This window comes from Physeter macrocephalus, chromosome 20, assembly GCF_002837175.3.
Source record: "Physeter macrocephalus isolate SW-GA chromosome 20, ASM283717v5, whole genome shotgun sequence".
NCBI classification, from domain to species: domain Eukaryota; kingdom Metazoa; phylum Chordata; class Mammalia; order Artiodactyla; family Physeteridae; genus Physeter; species Physeter macrocephalus.
In genome coordinates, this window is record NC_041233.1 from 74,780,505 (window position 1) to 74,799,062 (window position 18,558).

Here is an 18,558-nt window from a genome sequence, read left to right on the forward strand (position 1 = left end):
GGGGATATGGGGATGTATGTATACGTATAGCTGATTCACTTTGTTATACAGCAGAAATTTACACAACACTGTAAAGGAATTATACTCCAATAAAGATGTTAAAAAAAAATAAGAAACCAGAAAAAAAATTTTTTAAATAAAGTCTGTGGGCACCATGTTTCTCATCTAAAGGCTCAGAGATCGCAGGTGGGTGAGGCGCCATGAAATCTAATCAACAAAGTAGAAGCCAGTCACCTACATGAGTGTCACTGGAAACCTGAATTCAAAACATTTGCTTTTTCTGAATAACGGTAAAGCTTGACTCAACAAAATGGGCCGTCAGGCCAAGTTTTCGAGGTTCCCTGAGTGGCAGCGATGGGTCACCACCAACCCCGTGTCCAACACCACCCTGGGTGCTAACATCACACAGGCGTGATGTGCTTTCATGATGAGGCCTTCCTTTAAGATGTCAAGCTCACGAATTTTTTTAAGAACATAATGCTGGAGGGGAGGAGTTATTTTATTATTTTACAACAGCTCTTTCTGAAATAAACTAGTTTTTTGGAAAACTTGAAGAATCTGGAAGGTCCAGAAAAATAATTACACTGTAGGACTAGCCCTGCTGTGTTTCCATCATCAATGGCCTATGTCCCCTGAGAACTCTTCCTGTCTTCAATATTTCCTGCTATGTTTGCAGTCTGGACACATGGAAATGCCAGGGTCCCCACCCTAAGAACTACAATGCAGCTGGAGAGAAACAGGGACCACGCTCCTAAAAAGCTCCTCTACCTAATGAAGCCTCTTCTATCCCAAGGCTGTGAACAGCATTAACAACTTTCATTTGGAGGAGGAACTCACTTAACAAATTAATGATCTACAAAAGCAGAGAAGACTCTAGCACACAGTAGATGCTCAATACGGATGGCCAAGGCCACATCATGTTGCCTGAAAGAGGTGTACGGCATCCACTTTGTACGCCTTCCCTGACATAATCTTAGGGATATATTTAATAGAGACGGAATCGTGGTATAAACCCCTGATGGCGTGAAACATGAATTATACTGAAATCAGGAGTAAATAAGTTGACCTAGATGATAGGTATGGCCCCTTCCGCTCTGACACTCTCAAATCTTCTGCTGTAGTATGTAGCAAAAGAACGACATTCTCTTAGTCATTAAATACTAATAACGAGCAAGTTAAGGGAACAGTAAGACCTAGCCAAAATAAATAAATAAATACAAGCCCATCATCAAGGTTTAGCGTATTTACTCCTTATCATTTTCTACACTGAAACAGATACTGTATATTAGTAATAATACCAAGTAAGTAGAATTTTAATTTAATACAACAGAAGTCTCTTAACTTTTGGCTGGTTAAGCAGATTTATAACCTCACAGAAACTTCCCTCAACGTTCCCTCAACACAGCCTTTCTTAACCCCCCTTCATCCCACAATAAAGATTCATCATTCCTTCTCTGGTCCACCATCTTCTTGGTTATTTATGTCTGTTTCCATGCCCTGGGTGTTCCTAGACTGAAATATATTCCTCTCGATGTCTGCTGACCAATAAGGGTAGGTCACCTGGAGTGTACAGCTTGAGCCATCTTCAGACTATGAGGCAGGCACTCAAGTGTTTATTGAACAGATGGATGGATGGATGGACAGACCAGATGGACAACTGTTAAAAGCCTGAGCTATAAAATGAGGGAGCTGAACTGAATGTTCTGATAAGGTCCCTCCCAGTTCTAACATTCTTTCCAGGTATCTATCTATATTCTACACAGATATTGATTCTGTCAACAAATGATGGGATCAGAGGATTTATTTTGACCCTCCAACCTAAACCTAAGGAGAAAACATGGGCTGCTGAGCCAGCTCCCACAAAAACTCTTACGTATCCCCACCCTGACATCTAAAGTTTATGGTCTTTTCTCTCTCTCTCTCTCTCTCTCTCTAACCAAATAGAGAGAATACAGCCTGGTGGTTTAAAGGAAAAACATGGACTCAAATTACCACTGTACCAAAAGGGATCTCAGTGACCATCTGGCCCAACGGCTGGTGTGATCAATGTCATCCAGAAAGGTTAAGTGATTTGATCAAGGTCACATGGCCAGAGGCTGGGCTGAGGCTAGACCCAAGTCTCCAGCTCCCTGAGCAGTGCTCTTTCAACCACTCCATGCTGCCCTTTGAACTCTCCCATGGTAATTAAGTCAAAAGTTCAAGATTTATGTGAGCTGTGGCCGCTGATGACTGCCAACTGTATTTTTATTGATGTAAAAAAAAAAAAACCAGCCTGTTTCAGCTCTTAGATTAAGTCTCACAAACTCTCTAAAGCCTCACTAAGGCCTCTGTCTTAAGTCTATAATTAGTGCCTTTAAAAATATCACTAATCAGGACATTTCAATGCTTTGACCCCTGATGAGGGAAGGAGGCACGTCTCTGAGAGCTCCACCCCATCCTTGCAGTAGACTGCAGTTCATCTGTCTTCAGTTTTGCACAGAGAAAGAGAAAACAAATCTAACAAAATATGGAGATGTCAGTGAAGGTGTGACTGTGGGGCTCAGGGGGGCTTTATTGGAGAAATCTCATTAAAACAACAGCTTGCTGACCAACGAGGCATTCAATAAGAAATACATTAAAACAAACCAGGCAAGTGACCCACATGTGAAACGCCTAAGTCCACTGGGAGACCAGTTGCTTGGGGGAGTTCCCAGGCTCTGCCTTCAAAAGAGAACCCGCTAGTGGCCGGTGATGCCGCTGGACCAGAGGGGAGGCCGAGAAAGGAAAGACACTCCATCTGGCCGAATGGATGGGACAGCACCACTGGCCTTTGTGATAAAACACCCAAACCGACTCGTCATGAGGTTTTCACCGCAAAGGTGTTTCAAAAACTTTAGGCAGCTGGTACATCTTCTAAAAATTTGTTTTCTTCAGTTCCTGGAAACTTCAACACAACTAAGAAACCAGCATTTACCAACTTAGATACGATCTCTTCCAAGGAAAATCCCAATTAGAGCCAAGGAGACGGCGAACTGTTACTATCAGCAGGTCTATCAATGAAAGTTCAGAATCTCAGGCCAAGAACCTTCATTTTCCCCAGTTGCTTACAAAAAAAATAAAAAAATGAAAAAATAAAATTGCCTTTCTCCCTAATATGGAGGATGGGCCGCTGCAGGTCTGTACGAAAATAAAGCCAAAATGGAAAATTACCTCCTCTCTCTTCACTCAATAGAAAGAACCACTCCACCTGATACGGCTGTCTTACTATGAATTCCCTCTAGTTAAGCAGCCAACCTGAACCTTCTGTTACTCATGCCTTTCCCAAGAAGCCAGTCTCAAGTTCTCCAGAGACAGTAATCACTTCAACACAAGCCGGAGGTGATAAAAAGTACCTCGAAAAAAATGGACAGACATGTCTATTTATTTGCCGCCAGATAACCCATTAAGATACCTAGTACCTAGGGAAGGCAAGGCCTAGTTAAGTTATGCTTTCTTAAGCTAAAGCACAAAGCTTGAACCTCTTCAAAATCCTCAACCTGGATGCATTTCAAAAATTAGCATTTGAAATCACAACTTTCTGTCCGGAGAAAGTCTCTTTCACCAAAGGGCATATGTAGCAGCATTATTTCCTGGCAGCCGGGCTTATAGTGACATCACAAGATTGTTCCACTCAGGGAAACGTCTAGCACTGGTCAAGGGTGAGGTCATCAGCTAGTCAGCTGCTAAAATATGACCGGAGAATGCCCTTCACATCTGTGATGGAAGAACTTGACTTAAAGGGGAGGAGGAGGAGTCAGATCAATCAGCCCATTGCAGGGATTTTCAAAGCACGTGCAGCAGGATGTTAATAGATGCTATATTTTAAAAAGGGTCTTATGGTCAATAAGTTTGGAAAACCCTGGGAAAGGACAAAAAGAAACAGATGTTTTACTACAGAACTTCTCAGGGCTTGTAACAGGCTGATAGACACTGTAAGTCTTCAAGAAAGGTCACAGTGTGAGGTATTTTCCAAATTCATTTCAAAATACAACTCATTTTTGGCAGAGAATTACGCTGAACTAGGGTTCCAAGGGATACTCTTTGAGAAACACCAGCTTATTCTCTTAATGTACAAACCACACCTGAACGCTGCTCTGTTTTTAATGGGATCCGTAAAAGATATACGTGAGGACGGTAGTTCCACAAAATATTCATTCAACATCCAGGCTAGCCCTTTCCCACCAGAAGCCATCTACCAGAAAAGGCAGGTCTGAGATACTACGTGATACTACACGTGATACAACGTACACTACCTGTGATACAACAGAACCCGTGAACAACAGTCAAAGCCACTCAATCGCCCAGTGTAAACAAGGAAATCCTCTACGGAGGAGCCCACTTTTGAGCTGGGTCTCGCAGGATGAGGTAAGAGTTCAGATCAACCTGAACATTGCAGTACATTCCTATAAAAATCAAATCGGACCTGGAGGTTAACGGATACCAGTTTCACAGCCAAAATGCAACAATCCTGCCTTAATTTTTGACTGTTCTTTTTGCCATTATATTTGACTACCATACTTTTTGTACTCTGTACAGAATCTAAGAAGAACTCTACCAGGCAGATAAGCCTGCCTTCTGAGAGTTAACTGACAAAATTAGATAAACAAGAAGAACACCAGCAGTGAGAGTAACCTATAATCTATTTTTGGGGTCACTTGATGGAGAAGGAACATAGACCAATCCTAAAAGAGAAAAACCCTTCTCAGAGAAGCTCAGAAATATCACTGTCAGCACAGGGTTAACTTCATGGAAGGGGAACTTTCAAACACACCCCAGTGGCATCTCCAGGCAATCAGAAGGCACCGAAGGAATCAATTTGGACACATGAGTGGTTTCCAGGTGGCTGAAAATGCAAAGAACTCAGTGCTTCTACAATTTTCCCTATTAATCAGGTCAGGCATTTGACACTCGAGGTGGCAAAAAATTGTCTTAATGGCAACATCCCCTTCCCCGCCTTGCCAATTACCCTGGCCATGGCATTCCTCTGTCCACACAGGCCACAGCTGCTTAATCTCAGCCGCCCCAGGCTGCACCTGTGAATCAGACCGGCCTAATCACACTAACAGATGGCAGAGGCCAGGCAGCCAGCTAAGAACTGCTATCACTTTAAATCGCATCTAATGTTTCACAGGCACCAAGCAGAGGCAACTCCCGACAGCAGTATCTGCCTGGCACAGCTAACACCGGCCCTTAATCACCGCAGAGCACCCACCTCGGGGCAGAGTTGGTGTCATTCGAGAGCTAATTACAAAGAGCCCTGGTTGCAAGGTGAAGGCACGCGGCAATTCACTCAACGTGGGCTGGCGTTCCTTAAATGCGACACTCTACAACCTGGCCCTACCTGGCCCTACCTGGCCCTACCTGGCCCCACCTGGCCCTACCTGGCCCCACCTGGCCCCACCTGGGCACTGAGCAGTCAGGACTAGCATTCAGGATGAAAAGAGAGTCATCAGAGAGAGATTCAGTTCATTCAGCCTACCCTGCTGTTACATTTCATAACTTCCTGCATATTCCGGGTCACGTGCTATTAGGCAGGGGACCGATCACCAGAACAACGCAGTTCCCGGGCATGCCGCCAGAACCGCGCTGAATCTGATGTCCCGGTCAACAGCAATGGCTCCCACACATGGGTACCACTTTAGAGCCGTAAACAACTGTGCGAGCATCCTCCCTTCACCCCCGTCATCACCCTGAGTGTTGGCAGAGGTGCGCTGTGATTAGACATGCAACAGGCCTCTGACTGAACTGCAGCTCTGCTTTCGGCTCACTGAACCGCAAATTCCCAATGAATAAAACACAAACAACTCCTCTCTCCACCTTATCTGGTCGTTGGGGGCACAGACTGAACCAGCAGCCGGCCCGGAGTCGGCCCAGAGCAGACCCTTTGCATCACTGTCAGGGTCACTGCCTCTCCTGCCAGAGCCAAAGAACTAGTAAGAAGTGAGTGGCGTGTTGTAACGTACCAGTGTTTTATTACTACATCGTCATGATGACAACCACCTCATTAGAAGGCTGGTACAAATGACAGCGGAAGACACTTTCACCCGCCTTATGACCCGCTGTTTTACCAACAAGATCTCCAACAATAAACTCCTTCTGGAAGCAGATCTGCACGTGTGACTCCCTAAGCCAGTGGTTCTCACGCTTACTGTGCATCAGAATCACTCCCAAAGTTTCTAATTCAGCGGGTCCGGGGTGGGCCCTGAGAATTTTCATTCCTAGTAAGTTCTCAAGTGACACTGGTGCTAGTGGTCCAGGCCGCAAGCTTTCTCTGGCCAAAGAGTGAAAACTATATAAGCCAAAATACCTCCCTTTTTGCCTAGGCGGCTAGGAGACTCACGAGACAAATCCAGTTCCCACTTAAGCAAAACATGATCCCAGGTGCCGGACAACATGGATTTTTCTCTTCTTCCTTGAAAAAGCCCTGGGTCTATTTTAATAACGAATTATCTTATTATGTAGGCCTCGTTTAAAGTTATTAAAGTAATATCCTTTTGAGGAAACGTAGAATATAACATCTAAGCAAAGAATGCCACTGACCAATGCAAAATCACTTTGGAAATATTCCAACCATGTTATTGGAAAAACACAGCTTGCTATACTTGATCTTCTTTATTGAATAAACACTCACAAATATTTTTCTGAGCAATGTACAAATATGGACTCACTAATCCTCATAACCCCAAAAGACATTGTGATTATTCCCATTTTACAGATAAAGAAACTGAGGCACAAAAGTTAAATTACTTGCCCAAGGTTACCCAACTCAGCAGTGGTGGAGCAGCATTTGAACCGAGGCTGCCCAGCTCTGAGAGGCCACGTTCTCACTCACCACGTAAAGGCCTCCTAGTGTCAGTTACGGCAGTGCTTTAACTGCCTTTAAATACGCAAACAGCATTTGCTGCCCCCCTTTTCTACCTGCAACGTAAGACACACTTCCCTTATTTCTGCTCAGCAAGCAATAATGTTTCCCAAGGCCATGGTTTCTCAACCTTGGCACTATTAACATTTTGGACCAGATCATTCCTTGTTATGGGGCTGTCCTGTACATTGTAAAGACGTTTATTAGCAGCATCCCTGGCCTCTTCAAAGCCACTAGCATCCACCCCCTTCCTGTGCTGAGACAACCAAACATTGCCCAGTGTCCCCCTGGGGAGGGGGAAGGAGGAGAATCACCCCCCGTGGAGAACCACTGGGACAAGCCAAGCACCGTCGACGGTTATGAAGAAGACCAGGATGTTACATGGCTCTACTGGCTTTACATCTCCAAATAGTGAGAAGCCAGAGGAAAAAGGAAAAGCAAGGAAAGAAAAGTCATAACTGCTTTCAAAAGAAAGTGGCTACTGACACAATAAGAAAGAACAAACAGTAGAGAAGGGTGTACAGTAACACTGGTTTATTCTCAGATTTGAAAGTCAAGAGAGTAGACACAGTGGAGAGAGGTGGGGACCGCAGGCAACAGCATCCCGAAGAGTCGACAGGGAGACAGCTTAGAGCCAGGACTTCGCACTGAGCTCTCCTCTCGCGGGGACCTTCGGAGACAGCAATTACTTACTCTTGCTGTTACTGTTCTCACTGACAAAATCCTCCGAGCCATCTGTGTCGTCCTCATCATCTCCGGATGAGATGGCATCTGTATTCAAAAGAACACATCCATGGTTGCGTTTTTGCAAAGCCAAAGGTTGCAAATCATCTACAACTTAGTCTTTCTGGAAAGGGGTTTCAACAACCCGGGAACCCAGGCAAGAAGTCTGAGACCATGTTTAGTTAAGATGGTTTTAATGGCTTAAATTTTCACTCCATGATGATAGTTCGTCTATATTATGATTCTCAACGTTTTTTGCTTTCACATTATTTAAACATGCTATAAAATTGGATACACTGAAACTGGATTTTAAGCTTCCAATGGTACTCGAGTCCCCAACGAACTTACTGATTGTGTAATATCCAAAGATTCTTTCCAACACAACCTTTCAGCACTCGGGGTCTCCTTCAAGAAAGGAATTAGTCGCTAGAAAAACTTAGCCCCCGTGTGGCCTTCTGACCGTTTACTAATATTCTGAAAGCGGAACTTTAAACTTGGCTGCAAAAGGGGTCCTGTGCACTCCCTCCTCACCACGTGGAAGAAAAGTCAAGGAGAGAAACTCAAATTTTAACAGAAGGAAGCAGAAATCTTCAGCATCCAAATTTCAATTCTACGTTCTAAATGCCAAGGATGCCGGTGGTATGGGGGTAAAAAAAAAAAAAAAAAAAAAAAAAAAAAAAAAAAAAAAGATGTGTTTTTACTTATAGGAAAGTGTGCTGTCTTAAAAGAAAAATGTTACTGTGCACATGAGAATCCTGTCATTTTTAACGACCAGCCTCTCTGATATACCAGGTCCCGTAGAAGAACTTCAAAAACAGATCAGTCACATACTGTGAAGTTCTGTGCCTGGCATCCAATTAGCAGATCCCACTATGATTTCACTTGTCCAATAACACTTTACCCAGAAAAATGGCTACAGAGAAGAGAGAGAGCAGACAGCTGGCAGGCCAACTCACCTGTGACATTGACCATGAAGTAGACAGTCTCACTGTCTACATTCCTAGCAGCAGTACAAGCATAGAGGCCGGAGTCTCTAGGCGTGGCACCTTTTATCTGCAAGTACTCCCCAATTAGCACTGTCCTATTGTTGGGCCCCAAGTGTACCCCATCCTTAGTCCAACTGATCATGGCGGCATCTCGCAACAGGCAGCGCAACTCTAGCGATTCCCGGGGCGCAGCCACGTAAACTTCTGGTTGGGAGATTTGGTATTTGGTTGATGGCTCTGCAGAAAGGTGGGAGAGAGAAGACGGAGACAGATGGGAAAGAGGGAAAGGAGAGAACGTCCAACAAAGGTCAGTGGAGGCCCCTTGACTCCCAGGAGAGGCAGTTCATGCTTTGCAAATGGCCCCAGGGGTGTCTGCTTCTCCTTGCACCCCCAGAAGCCGCCCTCACCAAGGAGAAGAGGAGCATCCAAAACCAACCAGAGGAAGCACCCGGCAAAAGCTGCCCCAGTGAGTTTCCGCAAACTGTAGAGCGTTAAACACAAACCCCAAACCCAACTTGGAAAGACACTGTACAAGAAAACTCTGAAGTCGATTATCAATCCAAAGCCTGCTTACACTGTAACCCCCGGGAAAGCCTATCATTGTGGCGTTTTTAGTCTGTGAGAACGTGTGTTTTACAAATGGTTTCATTCCACATGACTGCATGGCTGTGTACACACACACGAACGTGCACACACACACAAACACACACACACACACACACACACACACCCCTATTTATTTGTGCTGACTCTGCCTGTTGTCATAAATCTGAGCCTCTTAAAAAGAAATGCCTCAAACTCTCAGGCTCAGATCAGAACATTGCTGGTCTGGAGACTTAATTCTGTGCTGGGTGAGCTGGGATACACTGCTTTCTCTTAAAATGATAATAGCCTGGAGGCGTTAACGTCAAAACAGAAAAGAGGGCTTCCCTGGCGGCGCAGTGGTTGAGAGTCCGCCTGCCGATGCAGGGGACAACAGAAAAGAGAAAAATGCCCCCAGGGAGCCAAGAGGCGGTCCCCATTACGCTTCAATGGATCCTGAAATGAAGCTGCTGAAGGCTGCAGGCCTGCTGCTCCATTCAGAAAGCTGGACCGCTCCCTGCCCACAAGCCCCCGCCATACACCCTGGGTTTCAGCCTCCTCAGGCCTCTGCCTTTGTCTCCTTTAGGGCTGTTCCTTCCTCCCTCGCCTCCACACTAACACCAACCTGTCCTTCGAGGCCCAAATCACTCGTGCCCTCCCGGATGAGAGCGTGCCACCAGCCACCCTGGCCCAGAGTGAAGCGGGTCTCCCCTCTTCACCAGCTCCTGGGGATGGACGACATGCCTGACGGACTTGTCCTGTCCCCAGAGGAGATGCCAAGATCCTGAAGCGAGGGCTGAGGTCTTGTGGCTCTTGTGAGCCCCTCCCCTGCCCCAGGCAGACACATGGAAGGTGATCATTTCGAACAGGATCACAGTCCCCAAGCATGCAGGGCAAGATGGGACCTGGCAGGATCCAGCTTCCACGAAAGGAGTGACAAGGAGCCAGGCGTCTTTAAGAACAGCCAGAGCTGCCAGCCGGGACCCACGAGGGTCTATGAATCGGCTTTCATCCTTCACAGTGAGAACTATGAATGGTACCCAGAGTCCCAGGCCCAGCAAAACACAAAGCTTCCCAGCTCTGGGACGGTTCCAAAGCTGGGCAGCATCACAAGGCAATTGTTTTGTCGTTTTGAATGTGATCTGGACGAATCTCCCACGTAAGATTGAAAGAAAGTTACTTCACGTTTCAGTCCCTGTATCCAAAGACCAGCAAGAGCCGCAGGCATCTGGTTCTAGAAATCCTTCTCCCCCACCACCACTGCCAGCCAACATGGAGGGCCAGGGCCCCCCAAAGGGGCACCCCTAACCCCACCGAGGCATCCACGCCAAGAAGGGCCCAGACGTTGAACAGGATGGGAACATAAAGAGGTAACCACAACAAAGAGAAGAAAATAAAAGTCATGTGTAACATGGAAAAACACACCCCAAAACAAGGGCAGAAAGCCCCAACTGACAAGCAGGCTTACATTTCAAAAGTCTGTTTTTCTCATTCAACAATTATTTATTGAACACCTACTACGGGCCATGCTGCTTTTTATTCTGGATGCTCAAGAAGCAACAGGAAACAAAAACAGTCCTTGCACTTATGGGATATTAATTACAGTGGGGTGACAGACAGTAAGTACAACATCTACAGAACTATAAAGTATGTAGGGTGGTCCTAAGTGTCAGGGAGAAGAATTCAGCAGGTTAGTGGCACACCCAGAGATGGAGGCTCTGGGCTCCAAAGCAGGAGTTGGCAAACCACAGCTCCCGGGCCAAACCCAGCCATCGTCTGTTTTTGTAAACAAAGTTATACAGGCGCACAGCCATGCTTACATATTGTCTGGGGCTGCTGTGATGTGACAGTGGCAGAGCTGAGTAGTTGAAACAGAGACCTAATGGCCTGCAGAACCTAAAATATTTACAGTCTCGCCCTTTACAGCAAGTTCACCAACCCCTGTTGTATAAGATGGTCAGAGAAGTCTTCTCTAGAGAGAAGTGAAGGGCAAAGCAATGCTTAAAAGATGTTGCTGGGAACTTAGTTGAAGGTCCTCAGATGAGGCCTCCCAAGGCTAAGTCTTAATGCTGCTGAATTCAGGGACTAATAAAAATGTTTTGAACTCTGGATCCTGAGCAGAAATGCGGGTAAGAGGGGCAACGGAGAAGAACAAAGAAATCAGTATGGCCCGTAATCTCAGAGCATCTCCTACTTCCCGCCTCCTAGAGTCAGGGCCAGTCAATATCCGAAATGACGGGCCCCCGAAGGCCACCTGGCCCACCCCTTTCACAGCTGGTCAAGGCCAGGATCAGACGTCATTTGGGTCCTGGGTCTCCAACAACTGATTACAGAAACAGTACCCACAATGTTAGAATGAATTGTCAGTGGCTTAGCCTGGGTCACAAAATAATCGATATTTATTACAACCACATTGTATGATCAGCAAGTTACCAAGAATGTTGTGGAATTTGCTTTCCTCTGAGCCAGAACTGGTCATCAAGAGATGACAGAGCAAGGAAGCAGCTGGTCAGAAGCCGCAACACTCTCCTCCCTTAAAGGAGAGCCCAGGACCCGTAAGGCCGACCTGTTCTGTCCTGGCCCTCGGATAAGGGGAAGCCATGTCCCTATTTCATGGAGGCATTGGAAAGCTCTAATACTGTTTTGGTTTTGTTTTGTTTGTTTGTTTAAAAAAAAAAGCAAGACACTTGCAATTATGATGCAGAAAAATTTCTCTCTGGACAAAGGTGGAATTATGATTTCTCCATTTTTAAAGGAAAGCATTTTGACTGAGAAGCCTTTCCTTCATCTGAAATGGGTAAACCACAAAGTCTTGCTGAAACCAGGAGTATCTGAGATGCTGGACCAACATCAGCAAAAAGACACCACCACCTGCTGCTGTAGAAGGAGGTAACACGGGGCGGTGAGGACCACATCCTGTTCAGGCTGGACACACAGGAGATGCTGGTTAAATGCGTGCTGCCTGCATGGGAAAAGGATGAAGCCCTGAGTTCCAAGTCCACTCTGCTCCTACTTAACCTCTCGGCCTCAGCTTCCTCATCTACTGAGAAGCAAGAGTGCCCCCAAAACAGGATACTATCTTGAGAATCCAGCAAGCCATTCAATATGAACCTGACCTTCCAACTATACCTTGTTGGGCCCATGACGGTCACTATCTCCGTCGTTCTTCAAGGCGGAAGACACTACCACGATCTCGAGCACCACTCTTTTCGGAGGATCATCAGAGAGACTCCTTGGATTGGTATCGCCATGGATACAGAATGATGTTACTAATGATGGGCTCCCAGGTCAAAAGGACTGGTAAGGTGACTTGAGATACTAAGAGTGGTTTTAATTTCCAGGAAAACCAGGTCAAAACTGTCACCCAGTTTTCCAATTAGATGGTAAGCTTCAAGGATAGTAAAATAATTCCCCAAAATACATCAATAAGATAACAATGTTCATTCATAACATTAAGCCGTCCACCTTCAAGGTCTGACACCAGTAACTCCTACCGGTGGGAAATTCTGCAAGTGTGCGCTCCCCCCTCCCCAGCTGATTATTTCACAACAGGCTCATCTGGGGCTCTGTGGCGTCTTTGGGGAACCCCAGCAGATCCCAGCAATACTCCTGCGTAACCTAGGACTTCAAGTGCAACTTAGGGAGGATGGGAGAGTGAAGAGAAAGGGGGGAAGAAGGGAGAAGAGGTTGGGGATAAAAAGTCGGGGAAGACCAGTGGGGCACGTGGTGGGGGGGAGGGGCAGAACAACACGCCCATCCCAGGCCACCCAGCAGCTCCCGCGGCCCAGCTCGCAGGTTCCTGCATCAAAGACATCCCAGGACACGGACACCTAGCCCGAGACCCAAACCACTGGCTCAGTGGAGGCAGCTCTGTCCCTGCCCCTCCCACGCAGCCACTGGGGCTTGGCGTCTCTTCTGTGCTGCTAGCCTCCAGGTGACTCCCTGCCACGTGCTCCTGAGTGCTCTGCGGACACCTCCACAGTGGTACTGACCTCACTTTGCTCCGTGGAGACAACGGGCCGGTTCCCCCTGACACCGGTGATGCTGCATCTGCGGTACCCTAGCCACCCCTCTAACTGTGATGTGATCACCTCCCAGTGTCACAGGTCAGTGCCTCCCCTTGAGTCCACCGAGCTGCACGGCCTGCTCCATAAAATATGATGGTTGACATGGGGCAAAGTATTCCCTGAGAGATTTAAACGATACCTTTTATAGCAATATTAATATTTCCGGCATTTATTTTTTCTGGTACTGTAGCATACTTTTTACTCTTTCTTACAGACAGGAGTGGAGAAATCCATGGAGAGCACACACACAGCCCAACACTTCCCTCATCTGTTCTCACCAGAACACAATGAGGAGAAGGCTCCAGAAGCCACTTTGCTATGCACCAACCGCTCTTTCAGAGGCTTCCACGGACAGAAAATGTTTCCTCCTATCTTTCATAATATAAATTACAATCCACAAAGAAGCAAGAAGGCTGGAGCGCACACACCAGTGCTGGACATTCTTTGTCTCCGTACCTAAAAGCGTTAAACAAACAAGGCGCTGAGTTTACTTTCTGGGAGGACGAAAAGGCACGTGTTTCTACTTGCTGAGGCCACACGACTGGCGGGGACAGCTCGGCTGTGCAGATCTTTGGTTGCATCAATCTGAACTTTCTCCCCACAAGTTTCAAACACTTGAGAAGCACCAGTGGCATCTTATCACACAGCTGCTTTCCAATAAATGGACTAATCTGATATTAAAAAATGAGAGATGGGCATCTCTACAGCTCATCAGAAAGTGAATGGTGTGACTAACAGCCGCCACTGCATACGGTTGGTGTGTGATTCCTGCCCGGAGCTGCACCCCCTTCCCACCCCTAAGAAACTCTGAAGCCGGGATGCCTTGGGAGCTACTGGAATGTAGAACCGAGGGGCCTCCAACTGGGAAGAGAAGGTTGAAGTGAGGGCTGCCTGACACCCCACGTCCCGCAGTGGATCAGGGCAGAGGTGTGACATCACGCTGATGTCACCAGCTTTACTTCACAGGAAATCAACACAGGGAAACCAATCCTTGCTGGGGGTGAGCAGAGCCCAGGGAGGGGGAAGTCTTGTAAAAGTCAGAAAAGGCTGTGGTTTCTGGGACTTTGCTGTCAACGACCAGCTGAATTCTTCCCTGGTGTCATCGGGAGGCTGTCTTGAGACAATTGAAGCAGGAGAGAATTTGGAACAGGGAGTTATTTCAGGTAACACTTGATGCTGCCGTACCAGCCATAGCAGCACTTCAGACTGTCACTTTTTATAATGTTTGCCTATAAACTTTTCCCGTGTGGTTTTTGAAATGGCGCCCAAACGCAAACAGAGAACAGATGGGAAACCCGCGTCTTGCCCTGTCCAATCATTTCGTGGAGAATGGATGACAGACTTAAACTGTTAAGGAAGAAAAAAGCCGCATATGCCAAGGGGACAACTAACTACACAAATTCAGCCTTTTCTGGGGTTTCCTAGGGACCCCAGTGTCTTTCCAAAAGTCAAGATGATCACAGCTAAGAAATGGGAACCCCAGCTTCAAGGATGCAGGGGGGTCACCCCTGGAATGCATCCCCCCTGAGGTCTCTCCGTCTGAGAAAGTCAGGGACATCCAAGCCCTAAAGACATTCCTCCAGCAAGGGGAAGAAATGGAGAAAGAAATCCCTAAACAGATTCCTCAGCAAGAGAGGAGGGAAGGAAGAGAAAGGGAAAGGGGTGTCCTGCTAGGGGGTATGGGTGGCAGGCCTCCCCGGGAACTAAAACACCAGCATGTGGGGCAAGAGTAGTAAAACAGCCTTGGTTTCCCGGTGCCCTCCCGACATTCTGCCACCTTGCGCGAGAGGAATAAATACCACTGCTGTGGGGCTGCCACTGTCTTGACAGAAGAAATGCACGGGATGCAGCTGCACACGTCACCGCAATGTCACAGGGCACAGAGCAGGCGTCTGTTTCAGACTCGCCCTCCTGGTCTTCACGATGGCCCGTAGAGGCCGCACTCCGGTCCTGGTAAGAAGTTTCAACTGGCCAATCCCCCATTTCCTGTCCATAAGAGCAGAATACAGAATCCCTCACATACACAGCACTGCCAAAGTACTTTCTACCAGCCGGAACGGAGGGAGTCTGGACAGACAGACATCTAAATCGCATTACTTTTCCGTAATCCATGATGTCTTAGAGTACAGGGGCTTTGGAAGAGCAAAGCCCACACTTTTCTATGGCACAGTTTCCATCTGGGTGGCATCAAAACTTAGCTGTAGAAAGATTTAAAGGTCCTGGTGCCCCTGCAATCAAGTCAGAAATGACCACCCTCGCGTCCCCTAGCACGGGGCTTCCGCAGACACCCAGATGGCAGCAGCAGAGCTGGCTGTTTTCAGCTCAGACAGGCTCGAAGCTTCTCCTTTACGAGAACGGGCTTGCAGAAGACAAAATCCGGACCTCAAACAGAGGCCTTATAAGGCCTGGGTACTACTTGTTCCTTAAGGGGGGAAGGGAGAGGCAAATACTCTGCACAATATAAAGATGAAAGTTCTCTACCTCAAGAAATACTGCCAACATAAAAATGGGGGCCTCAAAGAATTCAAAGCACTGGAACACAGATAAGTAAACAGGCTGCAGTTTTCTCTTCCAACCCTTTGTCGGGGTGTCTTGCAGACTCACGTCAGGACTTAAAACTCTCCTCGGCGGTATCACGGGGGCCAGAACAACCCCTAATAGCTGTCTCTGCCACAGTAGCTTGACTGTTCCAGAAACTCTAGCCTGGCTCACATTCCTTGTGATCAGATGGGATAATGGCTAATGCTTCCAATATGGTAACCATTAAAAATTATATATTTAGGCACACCCCTCATATAAATTAGGTCTGTCTTTGAGAAACATGGTGAACAGCTCTCCAAGTTTGACAAGAAATGATGTTGTTTCCTAAGAGAAAATAAAAATGTGGAAATAGTAAAGTGCCTAAGAAAGTACCCATTTAAGAGTGAGTCACCATTATCGCCCAATATTCGGACCCAAAACGTAGAAATATTCACCCCGTATTTTGTCAGCATCCCATCTTCTTTTGATCCAAGGTTTTAGGCTATTAATTATAGTGTCCTCCAAAAGCGAGCAAGAGGGACACAAAAGAGGTTTTCTCCTGGTCACAATGCGTGCATCGAACTCACGTTTGGGAGGGCAAAATTCCCACCGGACCACCAGGATGAGGGTATCGAACAGAACCACCTGCATAAAATCCCTAGATATTGGCAGCTTTGCTTGAGCAAGAACTTCAAAATTGAGCCCTCTGTTCAGAAACCATTTCCCAGAGATACAAGCCATCAGGGTATCCAGTGCCCAGGAAGCAGAAACTGGCACTAAGAGTTGTGTCAAAGTAGCTCCCCTGCCCCAGGTCGGATATCCAGTGAGCCTACGTGCTCAGCCACCTGGTCATCCAGGCCCTGAGCCTGCCTTCTGGAAACACGCTTGCTAGACACAGCGGAGGAGGCTGGCCCTTCTCGAAATCTAGGCTTCCTAGGGCATGCTGTTCTAGGAAAAACCACATCATCAAAAAGCTGGCCCTGCCGACTGACTGAGACCACTGGAAAATCTGTCTCTTTTTCTCAGCAGAAGGTTCTGTACTCCCTGTATCACCACAACCAGGGAGGGAAAAGGGGGGGATGGGGATGGGGGCGTCACGAGGAGGTAAAGGAATGAACGGGACCTGCCTGAGCTTTATCCGCACCCTCTTTAAGGTCAAGAGTGGGCTTGCAAAGGGGCGTCGCCTGTAAAATGAACAAACATCATCGTCTCCGGTCCTGAAAAACGAATCCTCTGCCCCCAAAACAGTTTTGTCCCCAAGTCCTCGTGGCAGCCCTTGACCCCTGGCAGCCCTCTTCACTGTACAGAGTGGGAGGCCACCTTCCTCATCCGATGCTCCTTCAATTCCTGGAGCCGTTCCTTGTGGTACCTTAGCGTTAAGCCTCACTTCTGTCCCCTCCCTGGTGACTCTTCAGAAAAGGCAAGGACAGGCTGGGGATGTTAAAAGACCAGACTTAGAACAGGCCTGAGTCTCAACTCTGCCACTTAGAAATTGTGTGACCCAGGGCAGGGCCCTGAGCTTTCTAATCACTTTGTCCTTCTTCTCCTGCAAACCAGGAACAACCGTAACTGACAGTGCACGGAAAGCACCAAGCCCAATGCCCAGCACTTAGCAAGCAATCAAAAGTACCAGCCGTGGGGAAGAACTTGGGGCTGAAAGCCTTATTCCGGGGCCGCAGTTGGCTAACCGTGAAAGGAGGAAGCGCCCCGGACCAGGTCTCAGCGTGGAAGGCTGGGGATGATAGAAAAGGGAGAGCCCCTAACACACAGTTTAGCGCCTATTTATCTACAGCGGCATGCTGTTTTCTGCTGGCGCGTGTGTGTGTGTGTGTGCGCACACGCGTGTGCACATGTGTTCTCAAGAACAGGAACGTGCATGGAGACCTTCCTGCCCTCCTGGGAATCCCCTCCCCGCCCCGCATACCTGTGGATACGCTCTGAATTCCACCCCCCGGTCCTCTGGTCCTTTTCCCTGCATTCTGATCTCCTCCATCTCTGCAGCTTTTCCCACCCCTACATGGCAATGCCGCTCAAGTCCCTGCTTGCAGGTTCATATTTCCACCTGCCCGAGGGAACACATTACCTGGATGTCTACAGAGGTCCTATCCAAAACAGGCAGATGACCTTCAACCTCGTCCTCCTCCTCTGGCCTCTTGCTGAATGGAGTCACCACGTGACATCAACTCAAGCTCCAAACCCACCCTAAAGCATCTCTGCTCCCTTTCACCTCTCATCTCGTCAATCCCCACGTCTCCTCCCCTATTCAGTCTTTCTCTGCAACAGCTCTGGAAATAAAGCAAGGGCGGCTTTCGGTCCCATGGGCCCACTACTCCAGGTCTCTGCCATCTCTCCGAAAGAGCTCTGCAACACCCCCCAACCCATCACCCGTGGGCCGCCCCCTGTGTCCTTCATGAGCCTGAGTCACTAGAGCAATCTTCTGAAAAGCAAATCTTACCACTACTTTAAAAAAAAAAAAAAAGGCACAGACCACTCCACACTTTGACAGGGTAAAACCCAAAGAACATCACCCACACTAAGGCCTTGGTTGCTCCTCGCCCCAGATCCCGCTCTACCCTCTCTCTCACTCCCGAGGCTTGTCTGTTCACATGGGCACTGTTCCCTCTACCTGCATCCCCTGTCCCGATACTCTGCGTGGCAAACTCCTATTCAGCCTTCAAAGCCCAGCACAAATATCATCTCCTCTGTGAAAACTCCTCTGATTCCCATTAAGACAGACTGCATGGCTCCCATCTCCAATTCATCAGGTCTTTGTTTATCCATCTAGTATATTCCCAGCAGA

At 47.5% G+C, this 18,558-nt stretch overlaps 1 protein-coding gene across 3 annotated transcripts in view; it reads right to left on the bottom strand.

The window, feature by feature from the left end:
- Positions 1-18,558, bottom strand: part of FGFR2 (fibroblast growth factor receptor 2) — a 377,174-nt gene that overhangs the window by 68,152 nt on the left and 290,464 nt on the right. For all 3 annotated transcript variants that reach the window (XM_055080920.1, XM_028480979.2, XM_007110550.4), the window contains 2 exons: positions 8,560-8,826; positions 7,574-7,651 (listed from right to left, as the gene is read on the bottom strand). In XM_055080920.1, coding sequence (XP_054936895.1) covers positions 7,574-7,651; positions 8,560-8,826 — 345 coding nt within the window. The remainder of the gene's footprint in view (positions 1-7,573; positions 7,652-8,559; positions 8,827-18,558) is intronic.